The 21,203-nt window shown below is 44.4% G+C and overlaps 1 protein-coding gene across 3 annotated transcripts in view; it reads left to right on the top strand.

The window, feature by feature from the left end:
* Nucleotides 1-21,203, top strand: part of LOC139464971 (plexin domain-containing protein 2-like) — a 137,865-nt gene that overhangs the window by 84,403 nt on the left and 32,259 nt on the right. For all 3 annotated transcript variants that reach the window (XM_071246611.1, XM_071246610.1, XM_071246612.1), the window contains exons 2-4: nucleotides 14,520-14,701; nucleotides 17,602-17,805; nucleotides 18,034-18,150. In XM_071246611.1, the coding sequence (XP_071102712.1) occupies nucleotides 14,520-14,701; nucleotides 17,602-17,805; nucleotides 18,034-18,150 (503 nt within the window). The remainder of the gene's footprint in view (nucleotides 1-14,519; nucleotides 14,702-17,601; nucleotides 17,806-18,033; nucleotides 18,151-21,203) is intronic.

Here is a 21,203-nt window from a genome sequence, read left to right on the forward strand (position 1 = left end):
AGCGTCTGCCAGGAGACTGCCTCCGTGGTGTAGAGGATAGAGCGTCTGCCAGGAGACTGCCTCCGTGGTGTAGAGGATAGAGCATCTGCCAGGAGACTGCCTCGGTGGTGTAGTGGGTAGAGCATCTGCCAGGAGACTGCCTCCGTGGTGTAGTGGATAGAGCGTCTGCCAGGAGACAGCTTCCGCGGTGTAGTGGATAGAGCGTCCTCCAGGAGACTGCCTCAGTGGTGTAGTGGATAGAGCATCTGCCAGGAGACTGCCTCCATGGTGTAGTGGGTAGAGCGTCTGCAAGGATACCACCTCCGTGGTGTAGTGGATAGAGCGTCTGCCTGGAGACTGCTTCCATAGTGTAGTGGATAGAGCGTCTGCCAGGAGACTGCCTCCGTGGTGTAGTGGGTAGAGCATCTGCCAGGAGACTGCCTCCATGGTCTAGTGGATAGAGCGTCTGCCAGGAGACTGCCTCCGTGGTGTAGTGGGTAGAGCATCTGCCAGGAGACTGCCTCCGTGGTGTAGTGGATAATGTTTCTAGGTTTGTCAGCACTATCCCCGTGCTTGTGGGTTTCACCAAACTGGGTTATGACCTTCATCACTTTCCTCCCACACTAAGCAAACACATGGTGATATAACTGGAATCCTTTTCAAAGCAGCATTAAAACCAAACTCATTCACTCTGCTTTTTTTGTTGAGTTAGTTAAAAGTTTTGCTGTGACAACTTCAAGTCTTAATGATTTCCAAACCATACATGACCAGTAACACGCAATACTGGACCCTCCGTCACTGCACTTCTTGGCAACGACTCAAGATATCACAGTTTCCTGTGCCAACACCAACTACCTTTGATATTTCTCTGGTTTAGTTCAACATTGATTATATGCATCCTGTCTGCTAAAACCAAGCGTTTTTACAACAGATTTAGCATTCCCATTGCTTTTGAAGCAAACATTGAAAGAACGTTTGCATCCACTGTAGGGTTTGTTAATGCTTCTTGCCCGAATGCATTTCCATAAGGGGAAATATTGAGAAAGAAAACTAAAACATGTTTAACTCTGCTTCACTTAATTATTTTACTTGAAATGTAAGGGTTTAAAAAAGTTCTTTTTTGTTAGGACCAATGATTTCAATTTAAAACTTACAAAGCAGTTTGAGAAAGGCTTTTTTCTGTTGGAAATGTGAGTTTCTTTGAAATGGAATATTTCCTTCAGTAGAAAGTTTTTATACCCATCTGGACCTAAAACATACTGAAACATGATTGCCATAGTTCTATTTGTGGGGCATGGTGTTCCAGTCATCTAAAGTGATATAGCTATATACTCCCACATCAAGCTGACACGCTGTGATATTACTGAAATACTCCCACATCAAGCTGACACACTGTGATATAACTGAAATACTCCCACATCAAGCTGACACGCCGTGATATAACTGAAATACTCCTACATCAAGCTGATACACTGTGATATAACTGAAATACTCCCACATCAAGCTGACACACCGTAATATAACTGAAATACTCCCACATCAAGCTGACACACCGTAATATAACTGAAATACTCCCACATCAAGCTGACACGCCGTGATATAACTGAAATACTCCTACATCAAGCTGACACACTGTGATATAACTGAAATACTGCCACATCAAGCTGACACGCTGTGATATAACTGAAATACTCCCACATCAAGCTGACACCCTGTGATATAACTGAAATACTCCCACATCAAGCTGACATGCTGTGATATAACTGAAATACTCCCACATCAAGCTTACACACTGTGATATAACTGAAATACTCCCACATCAAGCTGACACACTGTGATATAACTGAAATACTCCCACATCAAGCTGACACGCCGTGATATAACTGAAATACTCTCACATCAAGCTGACACGCTGTGATATAACTGAAATACTCCCACATCAAGCTGACACACTGTGATATAACTGAAATACTCCCACATCCAGCTGACACACTGTGATATAACTGAAATACTCCCACATCAAGCTGACACACTGTGATATAACTGAAATACTACCACATCAAGCTGACACGCCATGATATAACTGAAATACTCTCACATCAAGCTGACACACTGTGATATAACTGAAATACTCCCACATCAAGCTGACACGCCGTGATATAACTGAAATACTCCTACATCAAGCTGACACGCCATGATATAACTGAAATACTCTCACATCAAGCTGACACACTGTGATATAACTGAAATACTCCCACATCAAGCTGACACACCGTAATAAAACTGAAATACTCCCACATCAAGCTGACACGCCGTGATATAACTGAAATACTCTCACATCCAGCTGACACACTGTGATATAACTGAAATACTCCCACATCAAGCTGACACACTGTGATATAACTGAAATACTACCACATCAAGCCGACACACTGTGATATAACTGAAATACTCCCACATCAAGCTCACTGAATTGGCTCGATGACAGACATGACACATATGGCAGGTCTCATCATCCAGGCCATCACACAACATGGACTCCTGTCTACCCTGAGTCCAGTTGGTGGGACATGCTACCACAACTAAAGACATGACACAGGCTGTGGCCCTGCAACAACACAACATGGACTCCTGTCTACCCTGAGTCCAGTTGATGGGACATGCTACCACAACTAAAGACATGACACAGGCTGTGGCTGTGCCACAACACAACACAACAGGGACTCCTGTCTACCCCCAGTAGAAGTCTTCAGAATGGAAGACACATAGCACCATGGTAGCTGTAGCTGTAGCAACCCAAGCCCATGTTAGTGTTTTATGATAATTGTAATTATATTCCAGTCCTGATTATCCCACGGGTCTCTAGCTAAATGGAAAGTACCGTATTCGACGTAATAAACGCCCTGCTCCAGTAAGCGCCCATGGCGATATTTGCTGATATATTGCCTAGTGAACAATCCCAATTGGCACCCCTTCCGATTGATCAATGTACACAAGACTTATTTATTTGTGTATAATACACACTTGTGTGTTATATGCACCCTTAATTACGGGGAATTAAATTCTGGAAATATATACCTGTCATGTATAATACGCACAGACTTTTCTTTTGTATCATTCAGGCTGTCAGCATAAACCACAAAATTTACATCTAATTTCCTATTTCGAATTTTAAGAAAGCCCTGAGCGCTTATTACGTCGAATATGGTCTGACAGAATTTGTCACCTGCATGTCATAAGACATATGAGGATCCCTTGGTCACAATGGCTGTGTGTGTGAATGATACTTGAATTGGTGGCACCAGGGAAGGCCAACTCTCAGTTATAGCTTAGGTCAATGAGGTTATTGTACCCTGTGGACAACAGCTAGTGCCGACTCTTTAACCTGTTTAACTGATGGCACCCACGTGCACCCAAGGGAGTTTACTCTCAGTTCCAGCCTTGCTCAATTGGTGCTCACTCCATCACTCATTGGATTGGTGGCACCCAGGGAAGGTTAAACTCTAAGTTATAGCCTCGCTCAGTAGCCTCGCTCAGTAGCCTCGCTCTGGTGCTCACACTGTCGCCCATTGGTTCATGGAGTCTTGCTCCCACTCCGACTGCAAATTGTGTGATCCTAGCAATCAATACACCCAGTTCAGTTTCACAGCTCAGATGACCTTGCTGTCAATGCCACTCAGACCATGGCCAATTATGGCCATTTTGGTTGGTGGGTTGAGATCATTAAGATGTCGCAAGTGTTTAGATCAGACGGCAGTCTGGGTGTAGGAGGTTTTCTTTCAAATGGCAAACATGTCTCAATGATGCCAATCATATCAAAATCGAAGAGTAGCGTCGTACCTGGACGTAAATTGCTGTGGATCGTGTTAATTCAGCTACGTTTGTCTGAAGCCAACTCTGAACTCTGGAACAAATAGAGAAACTATATTTGATGGTGAATAGCAAGAGAAATTCGTTTTCATCTGTGCAGATTGGAGAGCAGGCCCAGTGCTGTTAACATGTTGGTTTGTGTCCCCAAAATACATTGCTGCTGCCAATTAGGTGAATACTGTCTGTCACCCGTAGCCCAAGCGTTAGAACCATTTCTTCCAAACCCGTTAAGGGCGGTTGGGTAGCCTAGTGGTTAAAGCGTTCGCTCTTTCACGTCGAAGATGCGGGTTCGATTCCTAACATGTGTAAAGCCCATTTCTGGGGTCCCCCACCGTAAAATTGCAGGAATATTGCTAAAAGCGGGATAAAACCAAAATCACTCACTCCAAACCCTTTAAAATATGTCGACAGTGTTGCTAAGATTCACATGGAAGATATTTGGCTATTGTCAGTCTTGCCGAAAACCTTTGTCCAGAAGCCAAAACTTGGCTCTCGACACCATTTTATATAGTTTTAATTTTGTCATATGGACTACTGTCAACTGAGCTTACATGACCAAACAGAATTTTACTCAGGCTTTGGACGAGTGACTAAAGTGGCACTATTTGACATTTTACATTTGGGATATTTGTAACGTGTGTACCAATTGCGTGGATCGATGCTCATGATATTATTCACTGGATTGTCTGGTCCAGACTCGATTATTTACAGACCGCTGTTATGTAGCTGGAATATTGCCGGGTGCGGCTTAAAACAACTAACTAACCATCAACTGTAACATAGAAATACCTCTGCTTGATGCACGACAAACTGGCAACGTGGTGCTGCCAACGCTTCTTGTTCATTTCACCATTACCATAATAAGAAGGGAAAAACTGTAATGTCACTTCCTGAACAGTGCATTCAAGTGACAGCTGTCGTAAAGGTCTGCTTTTTGTGTGAACTGGCAGCATTTATGTGTCAACTTGAAGTGACGAAGGAAAAACAATCAAAGAAAAAAATGTGCAATGCAGCTAAAAACAAACTAGGCATAGATCATTTTTAATCCTTGCTTAACCAATACAAATTAGGTGCACAGGGATTCTGATTCTCTTGTGTTCTATGAAGACAGGAGCTGTTTGCAAATAAATTCCAATATATACTACTAAAAACAAGTTAAAGATTGTTAATGTAACTATTAATTATGACTTTCATGTCTGTTACAGGGTAACTAATCATATGAAAAAAAATCATAACTTTTATTAGTATTTTATGAGTAGTATATGTCACTACAACATACATCCAAGCTGCTGTTTCCAAGTTTTTTTTGCAGCAGGTATCCAGTAATATCCTGATTGTATGCATTATTTGTTGGCTGGAAAATACAATCTATTCATCGGTAGTGTCAGCAAGGCCATTGCAATATGTTCTCAGGAGGACCTGATTTTTTTCATATGACGGAAGTTAATCTGTCATGTCTGGTGCGGATTAACCATAGCCATATGGGAAAAATCAGGCGTTCCTTAACTTCTTTTGAGTAATATATTCATGATGATGGATAGGGATATACGTGATCGAAATTTTCAAATCGATTCTCCTTTCATGAAGTGAATTTGTTAATATTCAAATTTTTGACATCTAAGTTTTCTACACTGAATATTGTCATTTTCAGCTTGCATCAATAATATGTTTTTTCCCCGATGAATCATCGTGGCGCTCATGTCACGTTACATTCTATTACCAGCCCGTGGCAGTGTTAGTTTGTGGGTTTCTAATGCTGCTTGATTGCAGACATATCTGCCAAACCAACGACAATGTGCAGTTTGTCTTATCCTGTTTCAAAGCCAGGAGGACTTTTTGCTGTTTAGTAATGGATTCTGTATCAGTTCATCTATTGAGTGTCAAAAGCGGTTTCAACACCAGAAGTTGTTTGTGAGAGCAGTGGGAAATGTCTGTCGTCTGTTGATGGAGTGGTCGACTTAGAGTAATCAACATCTCTCCCCTCATAACTGCCCCCATTTTTCACACTATTAGAATATGACCATCCTCAACTATTGGTCAATACCCTGTACCTGTTCGCTAGTGTAGCTTCGTTTTGAGCTCAGTTCATTTGGCACAAGGGGCAGTGGGGTAGCTAAGTGGTTAATGCGCTCACTTGTAATGCCACAGGTCTGGTGTGTTTCCCCACATGGGTACAATGTGTGAAGTCTATTTCTGGTGTCCCTGAAAGCAGCATAAGACCGTTATCACTCACTCACTCACTCACTCAAATGGCATAACGTTTCAAATAGCTATCCGATCAAGTTACATGAGCTAGAGAAATTGCTTGCTGAGGTAGGAGAGTTGGAGACAGTGACGTCACTTTTGAAACGAAGCTATGGTGAATGGGTCCAGGTGTTTATATTGATAGAGTGTAGATGTATTTCACAGGATAATGGAGGATGGACCAGCCCCCCTCCTTCTCCTTGCCGTCGTTCATGTCAGAGGAGGTCAGAGTCACTGTTGGTTTACCTGTATAGTGACTAGGTGTACACACCCTAGCTCACCCTGAAAAGTCTGGCTTAGAAGTTATCTTTCAGCAACGCCTGCTTTAAGAGGCAACTAACAGGATCTGGTTGTCAGGCTTATGACTTGGTTGATCATCAGGTCCCAGTTGCTTTGAAAGCATTCTTCAGACCCCCTCCGTGGTCTAGTGGTAGAGCATCCACCCGGAGAGCGTAAGGTCCAGGGTTCGATCCCCGACCGCGTCATACCAAAAGACGTTAAAAGATGGTACTTGTTGTTACCCTGTCTGGCGCTCGGCTAAAACAAGGACTGGTCGGCTTGGAGTCAGTATACTGTGTCTGAGTGGGGTATTCATGTTAAATTGCGGAATGGTATCTCAGTGTGCTAGCACTATAAATCGGCATCAGTCCGGACTAGTACAAGCAGCCACACAAACACACACTTACATGCACGTCGCTATATAAGTGCAATAATCTTGGTCGCGACGTTAAACCCCATTTCACCTCACCTCACCTACGTACATACATGAATAAACAACACTGAACCAGTATCAAGTGATTATTATCACTTCAACTTAATTTTCTGCCTGAAAACTTTGGAAGAAATAGAGGGGTAACAGTGAAGTTTAAAATGAATTAAATTAAATCCACCTAGTTGCAGTTAGTCACCCAGTCATGTGACAGACACAATGTGATTGAATGAAATATTTGTTAAAGTTCATAAGACGTAAATCAAAAAGTATATTTAGAAAAAAACTGCATTTCAATCACTTGTATGTACCCAAATAGGGCTCTGGAGTTCTTGAGAATGGATTGCATTGGCAATACTTTTTATCCTGATCTGAATGTAAATATATTAGACTTCATGCCAGCGGGGAGTTTTCAGTACGGAAATTCTATCCAGCTTAATACTAGATGATGGAACTTTAAGTTCTGTATTAGCAGGCCATGGCTGTTTAATGTGAGACGTCTTCTCTGAACCAGAAGCAGGTATCCTTAGGGTAAGGAGGATGCCATCATCTTTAACTTTGATATTGAAATTGAAGGATGTATTGATTGTAACGGTTTTTATTGGGGAGTTACGTTAATGCCTTCCTTTACGTATTGGGCCAACTTAAGATGGTTCTCGTGTCTTGGAGCGGACATGTTGACACCAGTCCTGACTTAACAAAAAAACATTGTGACTTTTGGAGACTCCACGCTGATGCTACCTCGGAATGCCAGATGAAGTCTTTGCAGTGTGTATTTGCAAGCTAGATTACTTGAGCCTCTTATGTTCGCTGGCCTCTCTCAATTTCTATTAGGTTATGCATGTTGCACACAAATGATAGTTACTGAGAAAAATCAATGGAGCTGGGATGCAAGAGTTTTGCCTCCTGTACGGACTGAGCGGACCGGACAAGACATGGAGTTGTGCGAGATGGCCGTCATTGATTCTGTGGCCCTCTAAAACACTCCATTTGATGAAGAGTCGTGTGTGTCTCCTAATGCTTAAAAGGTTTTTGGGCAGGATCTACACCTCCAAATGGGAGAGGTCATTCGGGGCCTCAACAAGTTGCTGCCTACCCGAATGACCATCAATGCTGGCCTCTCGGGACTGAGTCAGCACTCTGTACCTTCAGGCTCAGTGCACCCAATATTATTTTGAACCCAGAACGAAGGTGGAAAGAAATGGAAATTTAATCCTGTCGTTGGAACATCCCCACCCAGGAGAAATGATTTGTTGTTAGGATTCTAGTGAGCACTTTATTTCACCCAGCAAGCGACTGTATGACAGCATTGGTCCTTTGGTGTCATGTGATCAATATTCTGTCTTGTGTAATCGCCAGTATCTAAACTGCCAATTTCGTGAATATGGTAATTTTAGAGCACTGGAATAGAATGATTTATCTATTTCAAATCGTATGGTCATGAACGTCAGAGGATTTGCATGTCAGTGAAGAACAAAATATTTCCTTGATACTTTAGTCCTTGTTCATTAAGGAGGTACTGGAGGAGCATTTATGATGTAGATTTGTTTTCTTTTTTGACATAAATGTGTTTAAGTTAAGAAGTTAACTCTGTTTTGGGATTAAGTTTCAAGTATGTTTCAGATCAGTTGAAAACTCAGATGAATGGACAATGCCAATTAGTCGTTGCATCATTCAAAACACAAAATGATGAATTTCTTGTAAACATTGTGGGGAATATATCACTCATTTATCTTAGAAGACGCCAGTATTGATTTCACCTTGCACGTCATCCTGTTTGATAAAAAAGGGACAGTGAAAAAACATTCTCCGTGCCGAATCCTATTTCTAATTCAGCAGCAGGTTTAAATAATGAACCGTCCTTTTATTCCGTGCTCCTATTAGCCTCATTTGCTGACATCCACAGTCATACGAAATACAAGCAAAAAGTAACAATCATCTATGGAAGATTGCGATGTGGTGACAACTCACATGGGGCAGACCTATCGTACAAAAATTAACATGATGAAACCGAAGAAGTGACAAATGTCGACAGGATGGAGGTCTGCTCATGGTGAGACAAATCCTGAGCGACAAGAAGAGCGGACTGTCGCTTTCACCGAAATGTGTGACACTTGCTGTCAAATATTTGAATTATGTGTTCCGTGCTAGCACTAACATTTTGGACGGCTAATAGCTCCAGTTCAAACGATTTGCCATATAGCTCTGGTTGATGAGATCGAAGCAGGTCTCAAATTGACAGTGACCCTCCCAATCCAATAAGACTGTCAACGTTCCTTGTCGACTTGTCAGACTTGCCTCTGACACATGCTTATTACAAGAAATCTTGTGCTCGTATCTTCAGTGGATGCTAGACGGCAGGCCTACAATTCACATAATCTTTATTGACAGCATTGTATTATGTCCTATATGGCCATTAGGGCACATTCATATCATCGACACACATGTCTTCTTGTGTGGGACTTTCTTGTTAGGGTAATTTCATGTGATTGTCAAACAATTTGTTGGTGATTTTCTGTATGCTGTGGCTAATGTTAACTTTTAGGTTCGTTAGTTTCGTTATGGTCTGCATGAATCCCATTTTGATCAGTGTTGAGTACAGTTCAGATGATTTACAACCATCGTCATTATTTACAGGGCCATGGGGTGGCACAGTGGTTAGTGTGTTTGCTCTTATTGAATTATGAAGGTTTGAATCCCAATAAGGGTAATGTATGGTTTAGTGTCATAAAATCTGGCTATTCTCACATTGTCACCACAGTTAGCTGGCCAGACTGTAAAACTTTTTGCCATAATCATTTTTAATGTGACATCACAATCATCATACCTGACTCAGTGATTAAACGATGAGGTTGAAATTACATTCAGTATTACTGCCAGAAGTCCATGCTTTCATACCAATCTTGCCCAAATGATGTAAAGTCTAATAATAATCCTCAAGGGGAAAAAAAAAAGAAACTTGTCTTCCCATTTTCTGCCAACCGTTGCCTGGAGCCACCTCTCTAAACCTTTCTTCTCACTTATTTTTGTTGCACCACATTTTTTCCATATCCCTGTATTGTCTATATTTTATGCCACTAGTATTCAGGGATGGAAATTGGCACTTGCCCGCAAGCCCGGACCAGTTTTGTTCGTGTTAAAAGTATCCTAAGGGCTTGTAGAATTTCAAACACTTGGAAGGAGTTGCTGTATAGTGTCACTGTTTGGGCTAGTAGACATTCTTGGTTAATTTCCATTCTTGGTGTTTATTGACCGCCTCTGTGGTCTAGTGGTAGAGCGTCTGCCCGGAGAGCGGAAGGTTCGGGGTTCGATCAACGGCCGCGTCATACCAAAAGACGTTAAAAGATGGTACTTGTTGTTACCCTATCTGGAGCTCGGCTTTAAGGGGCTAAAACAAGGACTGGTCAGCTCGGAGTCAGTATACTGTGTCTGAGTGGGATATTCATGTTAAACTGCTGCATGGTATCTCAGTGAGCTAGCACTATAAATCGGCATCAGTCCTGACTAGTACAAGCAGACACACACACACACACACACACACACACACACACACACACACACACGTGCATGCACGTCGCTATATAAGTGCAATAATCTTGGACGCGACGTCAAACCCAATTTCACCTCACCTCACCTGGTGTGTATTTGTTTTGCTTCACGAAAGATGAACCATTTATACAAAAGAGAAAGAACAACCCAGCCTACCTACCCTATGTTTTGATGGGCTGGAATAGGAAACGCACCTTTGTTTTTGGCTTTGTTGTCTGACCCCGGTTGAACTGTTTTGGATACAAGAGTGAGTGAGTGAGTATGGTTTTACGCCGCTTTTAGCACTATTACAGCAATATCACGGCTGGGGACACCAGAAATGGGCTTCACACATTGTACCCATGTCGGGAATCGAACCCGGGTCTTCGGCGTGACGAGCGAACGCTTTAACCACTAGGCTACCCGACCACCCTTTGGATACAAGAAGGGGAAGAAGCATGTGGTGTCCTGGAGAAATATTGACTCTTCTTTATTTCGCACAGGAGTTTGTAATATTAAAACTGGAGAAAAAACATTCCATGAGCTCTTCAGTTATAACTGTTAAAATAGGTCTTCAGCAACCCATGCTTGTCATAAGAGGCAACTATGCTTGCCGTAAAAGGCAACTATGCTTGTCGTCATAGGCGACTATGCTTGCCATAAAAGGCAACTATGCTTGTCGTAAGAGGCGACTAACAGGATTGGGTGGTCAGGCTCGCCTACTTGGTTGATGCATGTCATTGTATCCCAATTGCATAGATTGATTCTCATGATATCAGTCACTGGATTGTCTGGTCCAGACTCAATTATTTATAGACCACTGTCATGAAGATGAATATTGCTGAGTGGCGTTAAACAACAAACAAAACACTTGTAACCGAAAAATCTGGTGAATAGATATTCGTTTTCTTGTGGCCAAAGGGTTGAATGTACATATCGGGCTGATCATTGTATCCTCAAATTGTTGGAAACACAAACACCACTGCCTGAAGCATGTGCTGGCAAGTCCCCAGTCAGTAAATAATTCATTTATGTAATGCATCATAAAAGTGTAATCATGTTCGAGTGTTTTCAGGGTGAACTACGTCAGTAAGTCCCTGGAATTGGTCTGTGTGATAGTAGTTAATTACAGAGACTGACTGTGTTCATTCTAACGCACTCGCTCTGCCGTACAGCGCAAGTAGTTATCAGGACAAGATCTGTATTTAAGTGTGCATGGTTAACTTGTCCTTAAGCAATTAGCAATCTACATATTGCTTTCAGATGCCATTACGGTACGAGAATCCACTGCGCTTAAAATGACTGTGGTCTGTGCCAATTAGCAGTGATGCTACTATTTTCACAGTCCGATTTGTTCCAATAACCAATGGCTCTAGCTGTGGGCCTTAGTTCTCCGACAACTCGGGGCAATAGTCCGCTCGGTGTTGCAAACATTCCACTTCCTGTGCAGCATTGTGGGTCACCAACTCATGACTAGAGTCAATGGAGCTGTAGCGTGCATTACCAGACAAATTGCCACCACTAATGCAAGAGATTGGCACTGGTTCTTGTGGAGACGTTTTCTGGCTCTTGTTAACCCTGCTTTTCAGGGAAAAAGTAATGCAACTGATTTATTTATAAAGTCCAGTTTGTATGACGCCAAGGGTTTTTTATTTGAAGGTTTAGTTAGGGTTAGACTATTATTTGTTTTATGGCTTTTTCATTCTGGTAAAAGTTAAAGGATGAATGCAACAGAATATTAACTTTTCTCACACTTATAAAAGATAACAATGTAGACAAACTATCGACAGTGAGTATTTTCCATTGCAAGAAGGTTTTGACTCTGACAAATGGGTTGTAGCTTTTGTCTAGACACTGTTCAACTTTTTGACAGAGATAATCTTGGTATTTCCCCTTTGAACTGAGCTGATTTCATCTGATCATTGCATGTACAGACTATTAACAACTCTGATTACTTATGCTTAAGGGCAGTGAGCTGTGATTACTTACCTAAGGGCAGTGAGATATGGTTACTTATGCCTAGGGCAGTGAGATATGATTACTTATACCTAAGGGCAGTTAGACATGATCACTTATGCCTAAGGGCAGTGAGATATGGTTACTTATGCCTAAGGGCAGTGAGATATGATTACTTATGCCTAAGGGTGGTGAGATATGGTCACTTATGCCTAAGGGCAGTGAGATATGATCACTTATACCTAAGGGCAGTGAGATATGATTACTTATGCCTAAGGGTGGTAAGATATGGTCACTTATGCCTAAGGGCAGTGAGATATGATTACTTATGCCTAAGGGTGGTGAGATATGGTCACTTATGCCTAAGGGCAGTGAGATATGATTACTTATGCCTAAGGGTGGTGAGATATGATTACTTATGCCTAAGGGTGGTGAGATATGGTCACTTATGCCTAAGGGCAGTGAGATATGATTACTTATGCCTAAGGGCAGTGAGATATGATTACTTATGCCTAAGGGTGGTAAGATATGGTCACTTATGCCTAAGGGCAGTGAGATATGATTACTTATGCCTAAGGGCAGTGAGATATGGTCACTTATGCCTAAGGGCAGTGAGATATGATTACTTATACCTAAGGGCAGTGAGATATGGTTACGTATGCCTAAGGGCAGTGAGATATGATCACTTATACCTAAGGGCAGTGAGATATGATTACTTATGCCTAAGGGCAGTGAGATATGATTACTTATGCCTAAGGGTGGTGAGATATGGTTACTTATGCCTAAGAGAGATGAGATATGATTACTTATGCCTAAGGGCAGTGAGATATGGTCACTTATGCCTAAGGGCAGTGAGATATGGTCACTTATACCTAAGGGCAGTGAGATATGGTTACGTATGCCTAAGGGCAGTGAGATATGATCACTTATACCTAAGGGCAGTGAGATATGATTACTTATGCCTAAGGGTGGTGAGATATGATTACTTATGCCTAAGGGTGGTGAGATATGGTTACTTATGCCTAAGAGAGGTGAGATATGATTACTTGTGCCTAAGGGCAGTGAGATATGATTACTTATGCGTAAGGGCAGTGGGTTATGGTTACTTATGCCTAAGGGTGGTGAGATATGATTACTTACACCTAAGGGCAGTGAGATATGATTACTTATACCTAAGGGCAGTGAGATATGATTACTTATGCCTAAGGGTGGTGAGATATGATTACTTATACCTAAGGGCAGTGAGATATGATTACTTATGCCTAAGGGCAGTGAGATATGATTACTTACACCTAAGGGCAGTGAGATATGATTACTTATACCTAAGGGCAGTGAGATATGATTACTTATGCCTAAGGGTGGTGAGATATGATTACTTACACTTAAGGGCAGTGAGATATGATTACTTATGCCTAAGGGCAGTCAGATATAATTACTTATGCCTAAGGGCAGTGAGATAGCCCAGTGGTTAAAACATTGGGTCACCAGGGATCGATTCCCCACATGGGTACAATACTTCCAGTCAGTTCTTGGCACTCCCTAGAAGTTGCGTTACCTGGCCTCACTATGAGCACATCCTTCACAGGTGTTGTGGTGCAAAGTGATACACTGACCGGGGGTTGTTGTATCATGATGCTACACCCCTGTTTCACACCTGAACGTTGACTTTGTTGGAATGTTATGGTCGACTCACCCCTTTCAGACTTTCGGAACCTGCCTCTTTGTTTCCCTGCATTAATGACATACCAAGGGATGTATTATGATGCGGTGATGGTGTTCACTACACATTGTTGCAATGAATATGTGCGTTTTATTTCTTGTATCATGTACAGAACTCTTTCAGGACTTTGTGTTATTAGTTAGTTAGCTTCTTTGTTTATCGGGGCGGTCGGGTAGCCTAGTGGTTAAAGCGTTCGCCTGTCACGCCGAAGACCTGGGTTCGATTCCCGACCTGGGTACAATGTGTGAAGCCCATTTCTGGTGTCCCCCCCCCCCCCCCCCCCCCCCCCCCGGGATATTGCTGGGATATTGCTAAAAGCGGCGTTAAACCATACTCAGTCAGTCAGTCAGTCTTTGTTTATCTGTAAGCCTGTGAGCTGTTTCAGCTGACTTTGTGGGAACAGGATGGAATTTATGAAGACATGCCACTTGTTCCAAGTCACTCACTCACTCACTCACTCACCTATTTTTGCTGGAAGTTGGTATGTCTTACAAGGTTCCTCTTCTGTTTCAGATTTCCACGTGTCTTATGATGTTAGTGTCAATCCGTCCGTCAACCACCAGCTTGTGATAGAGTATGAACCTCTCACCAGACATCGCTACCGACGCCAGGCTGCCGGCAACGTATCTACTGTGCCACCGCCCCCTGTAATCAGTAATGCCAGCACGCCAGACGCCACAGTCGCATCAACAAATGTAAATATTTTCTCTCACCCACCCTACATGGTATATCCTGTATATCTTCTCTTGATTCTGTAGGTAACAGTGGGGTAGCCTACTGCTTCAAGTCTTCATTCGTTTGTGTCGTAAATTATATCACATCTTCCCGAGGCAAGAGAGTTAACTGACTTTAAAAGTCCAGTTTCCACCCTTGCCGAACTAGGCTGGAATTCCTGGGCTCAATCGTAGCGCCACCAGTGGCTATAACGAGTTAAGTTCTTTCTATGCCTCTCCTATTGACCAATCAGATTCAACCTCTCGTATCACTTGCATTTGCTTCAAACAAAACGGTGGCGCCCAGTCAAGACGGTCTGATAGATAATGAAGATCTATATTGTGATAAAACAAGTCTTACAACGCGAAGTGCATCAAATCAAGTGAGTACCTTGATTAAAAACATGAAAAGATTTAGAAAATATCTGTTGACAACGAGTTAGCAGTGCACATGCTTTGCAAATCCTGTAGTCGACCGAAATCTGCATGACACTTTACGAATCGGATTTCGATTTCGGTGCGCAATTTTGATTGGACTATGCATAGACTCGTTAGTCCAGCCAAAATGTAACTCCATAATACCAGCCTAGTTCGGCAAGGGTGGAAACTGAACTTTTATAGTCAGGTAACTCCCTTGCCTCGGGAAGATGATTTTATCAGTGAAGAGAGTTACTGCCTATCAAGGGAAAAGAAGTTTAGTCAAGTATTTGAAAGTTTTGGTCATCTGGGCTGTACATGCAGTCTGTGACTTTATCAACTTGCCAACGCCTTGTAAAGTACAGATTGGTCTATGTGATAAGTTGATAACACTACAATGAACTAAAAATTATGTTGAGAAACAAGTTCGCACTTGTAGAATCAAAGAGTTTTGGCACAGACAATACATGGTGCAATTACATAAAGATTTTGACTTCAAAACCTTGTATTCTGATCTGGGGCACAGGTGGCCCAGTCGTCTAAGGCACCGCAATTCGCTGTGCAAAGGTGAACCCCTTTGGCATGCCAGAAACCTTCATTGTGGGTTCAAATCCCGGTACACCCCGATTATGTTTGACGGTTTGTCAGCACTATACTCATGTTTGTGTGTTTCACCAAAGTGGTAAACTTCTGAGACCTGGATCACTTCAGGCTTTCCCCCCACATTAAGTTGACACAACATCATATAAGTGGAATACTGTTAAAAGCAGCATTGAACCCAATTCACTCACTCACTCACTCACTCACTTTACATGAAAATTGATAAAAATCAAGTATCTTCAACTGGGGGGGCTAACTCCCAACAACAGCTATCCATGTGTCATCTAAGGGATGATGCTCCTTCCTTTGCCACTCTCCAGGGGTGGGCAGCGGAGTTTGGGGGGAAGAGAGCCACGAAGATGATTCAGGACCTTCAACTGGAAGGGCTATCTCCAACAACAGCTATCCATGTGTCATCTAGGGGATGATGCTCCTTCCTTTGCCACTCTCCAGGGGTGGGCAGCGGAGTTTGGGGGGAAGAGAGCCACGAAGACGATTCAGGACCTTCAACTGGAAGGGCTAACTCCAACAGCTATCCATGTGTCATCTAGGGGATGATGCTCCTTCCTTTGCCACTCTCCAGGGGTGGGCAGCAGAGTTCGGGGGGAAGAGAGCCACAAAGATGATTCAGGACCAGGAAGACCTTAGACCACCACTAAGAAAATGTTGATAGAATATGTGATATCATTATAGATGACCGACGACTGATCACGTCACATACCAATACCAGAGGCATCTCTTGTTAGAGTGTTGAGAACAGTCTGAGAAATGAACTGGGCATGACAAAGGTTTCAGCCTGCTAGGTTCCAAGGCTTCTTAGAGACGAAATATTTGGTATCTTTTGGGGGGGCCTGGGACTTACATATGAAAAAGAATATTTTGTCCCAGAAAATTCTTTGGAAAAAAAAAGAACTTGTCTGCCACAAAAATGACATTGATTCTAGATGGGTTTTTTCCAATAAATATTCAGGCTCATAGTTTTAGTTGAAAAAATGTCTGGTTTTGCATCTATAACTGTGAAAATATCTAATCGACAGACAAAATCCCCCCTTCCCCCTCAGTCCTGATCAGAAACACCCCATGTTCATCATCTCTTATGAGAATTTATGGGATTTTGAAGCAGACTCAATTGATTCTGTTGAGACTTTGTGTAACCATGGATGAGTCTTGATATCACCACCATCACCGCCAGAGACAAACAACAGTCAACGTAGTGGAAACATCTAACATCTCCGATGAAGAAGGCAAAGTGATAGCTTCGGTATTGCAAAGGAATACTTCAGGTGGACAGGTCTCCTGAAAGACAGACCATTAATGGCCAATATTATGTTTGCTTCTGCAACTGCATCACATATCTTTGCTAATAGCGGTGGAAAACTCACAAAAGGTGTGTTGTTCCTCCAAGACACAGCAACTGTGCACAAGTCTGTTGTTACCATTGATGCAGTGTATGACATCCTCCATATTCACCAGATTTGGCACCATCAGATTTCCACCTCTTCCAAAACTTGAAGATAAAAACAGTCTGGAATTCATTTTGATGATGAAACCATTTCTTGTGTGGAGGAAGTTTTACACTACCAGGAGGGCTCCAGACACTCCAGCATTTGGCACATATGTGTGGACCTCAGAGGGGTTTCTGTTGAAAAGTATTTAGCAAACAATTCCATCAACGCAGTCATAGTTAGGCTCAGAACTTTTCAGCCAGCCTTGTACCACAAATACATGCTTAAAGGTTGGTACATATCACATCTGTGTGACTGGGTCTGACAAGCAAACATTTACTGCCTTACTCCTCTCTGTTTCAAGCTATGCTTCCCTTCAGCTCCCTGTTGTTAAAGACATGCTCATGACATATGTTTCAGGTTCCAGAAACTCCTGCTGCAACGCCTTCTGCAACGCCTGCTGCAACTACTCCCGCTCCAACTTCTCCCACTACAATGCCCACAACTCCCTCTCCAACAACTACACCAACAACGGCAACGACTTCAACAGCACAACCTGTCATAGACACCACCCAAACACCTAGAAGTGGAACTGGAAGCACGGTTACACCATCCTTACGGGAGGTAAGACATTTTTGAATATTGAGAGTGAAGATCAACTGGCTTCATCTTCTCAGGAATTAGATATAATACTTAAAAGGCGCCCTCATCAACGGAGAGAGAAACTCAACTCACACTGCTCTCGTCCATTAGATTGTTGTGGGTTTGGGGATCTAATAATCATTGCCTTACTTATATGTGGTTTGAGATGTCGGCCATGTTGTGACGTCTGCTCCTCTGCTTCTGTTGCAGGACAACCACCAGTATTACTCGTCATCCATCATCCCCGATGCCATCACCTCTAACTGGGTGGATCTGACCAACGCGAAGAGACACAAGACTTTGTCCACCAGTCACCGGACCGCAGTGGTGAGTGCTCATACATGGAGGGGTGGCAGTGGGGTAGCCTCGTGGTTAAAGCGTTCGCTCATCTAGCAGGAGACCCACTCACCCACTCACCCACTCACCCACTCACCCACTCATACATGGAGGGGTGGCAGTGAGGTAGCCTGGTGGTTAAAGCGTTCGCTCATCTAGCACTAGACCCACTCACCCACTCACCCACTCACCCACTCATACATGGAGGGGTGGCAGTGAGGTAGCCTTGTGGTTAAAGCGTTCGCTCATCTAGCACTAGACCCACTCACCCACTCACCCACTCACCCACTCATACATGGAGGGGTGGCAGTGAGGTAGCCTCGTGGTTAAAGCTTTCGCTCATCTAGCACTAGACCCACTCACCCACTCACCCACTCACCCACTCATACATGGAGGGGTGGCAGTGAGGTAGCCTGGTGGTTAAAGCGTTCGCTCATCTAGCACTAGACCCACTCACCCACTCACCCACTCACCCACTCACCCACTCATACATGGAGGGGTGGCAGTGAGGTAGCCTTGTGGTTAAAGCTTTCGCTCATCTAGCACTAGACCCACTCACCCACTCACCCACTCATACATGGAGGAGTGGCAGTGAGGTAGCCTCGTGGTTAAAGCGTTCGCTCATCTAGCACTAGACCCACTCACCCACTCACCCACTCATACATGGAGGGGTGGCAGTGGGGTAGCCTCGTGGTTAAAGCATTCGCTCATCTAGCACTAGACCCACTCACTCACTCATACATGGAGGGGTGGCAGTGGGGTAGCCTCGTGGTTAAAGCTTTCGCTCATCTAACACTAGACCCACTCACCCACTCACCCACTCATACATGGAGGGGTGGCAGTGGGGTAGCCTCGTGGTTAAAGCTTTCGCTCATCTAGCACTAGACCCACTCACCCACTCACCCACTCACCCACTCATACATGGAGGGGTGGCAGTGAGGTAGCCTCGTGGTTAAAGCTTTCGCTCATCTAGCACTAGACCCACTCACCCACTCACCCACTCACCCACTCATACATGGAGGGGTGGCAGTGGGGTAGCCTCGTGGTTAAAGCGTTCGCTCATCTAGCACTAGACCCACTCACCCACTCACCCACTCACCCACTCATACATGGAGGGGTGGCAGTGAGGTAGCCTCGTGGTTAAAGCTTTCGCTCATCTAGCACTAGACCCACTCACCCACTCACCCACTCATACATGGAGGGGTGGCAGTGAGGTAGCCTCGTGGTTAAAGCTTTCGCTCATCTAGCAGGAGACCCACTCACTCACTCACCCACTCATACATGGAGGGGTGGCAGTGAGGTAGCCTCGTGGTTAAAGCGTTCGCTCATCTAGCACTAGACCCACTCACCCACTCACCCACTCATACATGGAGGGGTGGCAGTGAGGTAGCCTCGTGGTTAAAGCGTTCGCTCATCTAGCACTAGACCCACTCACCCACTCACCCACTCATACATGGAGGGGTGGCAGTGAGGTAGCCTCGTGGTTAAAGCGTTCGCTCATCTAGCACTAGACCCACTCACCCACTCACCCACTCATACATGGAGGGGTGGCAGTGGGGTAGCCTCGTGGTTAAAGCGTTCGCTCATCTAGCACTAGACCCACTCACCCACTCACCCACTCATACATGGAGGGGTGGCAGTGAGGTAGCCTCGTGGTTAAAGCGTTCGCTCATCTAGCACTAGACCCACTCACCCACTCACCCACTCATACATGGAGGGGTGGCAGTGAGGTAGCCTCGTGGTTAAAGCGTTCGCTCATCTAGCACTAGACCCACTCACCCACTCACCCACTCATACATGGAGGGGTGGCAGTGGGGTAGCCTCGTGGTTAAAGCGTTCGCTCATCTAGCACTAGACCCACTCACTCACTCATACATGGAGGGGTGGCAGTGGGGTAGCCTCGTGGTTAAAGCTTTCGCTCATCTAGCACTAGACCCACTCACCCACTCACCCACTCATACATGGAGGGGTGGCAGTGAGGTAGCCTCGTGGTTAAAGCTTTCGCTCATCTAACACTAGACCCACTCACTCACTCACCCACTCATACATGGAGGGGTGGCAGTGGGGTAGCCTCGTGGTTAAAGCGTTCGCTCATCTAGCACTAGACCCACTCACCCACTCACCCACTCACCCACTCATACATGGAGGGGTGGCAGTGAGGTAGCCTCGTGGTTAAAGCTTTCGCTCATCTAGCACTAGACCCACTCACCCACTCACCCACTCACCCACTCATACATGGAGGGGTGGCAGTGAGGTAGCCTCGTGGTTAAAGCTTTCGCTCATCTAGCACTAGACCCACTCACCCACTCACCCACTCACCCACTCATACATGGAGGGGTGGCAGTGAGGTAGCCTGGTGGTTAAAGCGTTCGCTCATCTAGCACTAGACCCACTCACCCACTCACCCACTCACCCACTCACCCACTCATACATGGAGGGATGGCAGTGAGGTAGCTTCGTGGTTAAAGCTTTCGCTCATCTAGCACTAGACCCACTCACCCACTCACCCACTCACCCATGGAGGGGTGGCAGTGAGGTAGCCTCGTGGTTAAAGCTTTCGCTCATCTAGCACTAGACCCACTCACTCACTCACCCACTCATACATGGAGGGGTGGCAGTGAGGTAGCCTCGTGGTTAAAGCTTTCGCTCATCTAGCACTAGACCCACTCACCCACTCACCCACTCACCCACTCATACATGGAGGGGTGGCAGTGGGGTAGCCTCGTGGTTAAAGCGTTCGCTCATCTAGCACTAGACCCACTCACCCACTCACCCACTCACCCACTCATACATGGAGGGGTGGCAGTGAGGTAGCCTCGTGGTTAAAGCTTTCGCTCATCTAGCACTAGACCCACTCACCCACTCACCCACTCATACATGGAGGGGTGGCAGTGAGGTAGCCTCGTGGTTAAAGCTTTCGCTCATCTAGCACTAGACCCACTCACCCACTCACCCACTCACCCACTCATACATGGAGGGATGGCAGTGAGGTAGCCTCGTGGTTAAAGCTTTCGCTCATCTAGCACTAGACCCACTCACTCACT

The sequence above is a fragment of the Haliotis cracherodii genome, unplaced genomic scaffold (genome assembly GCF_022045235.1).
Source record: "Haliotis cracherodii isolate W230 unplaced genomic scaffold, xgHalCrac1.p SCAF_17, whole genome shotgun sequence".
Classification (NCBI taxonomy): Eukaryota; Metazoa; Mollusca; class Gastropoda; order Lepetellida; family Haliotidae; genus Haliotis; species Haliotis cracherodii.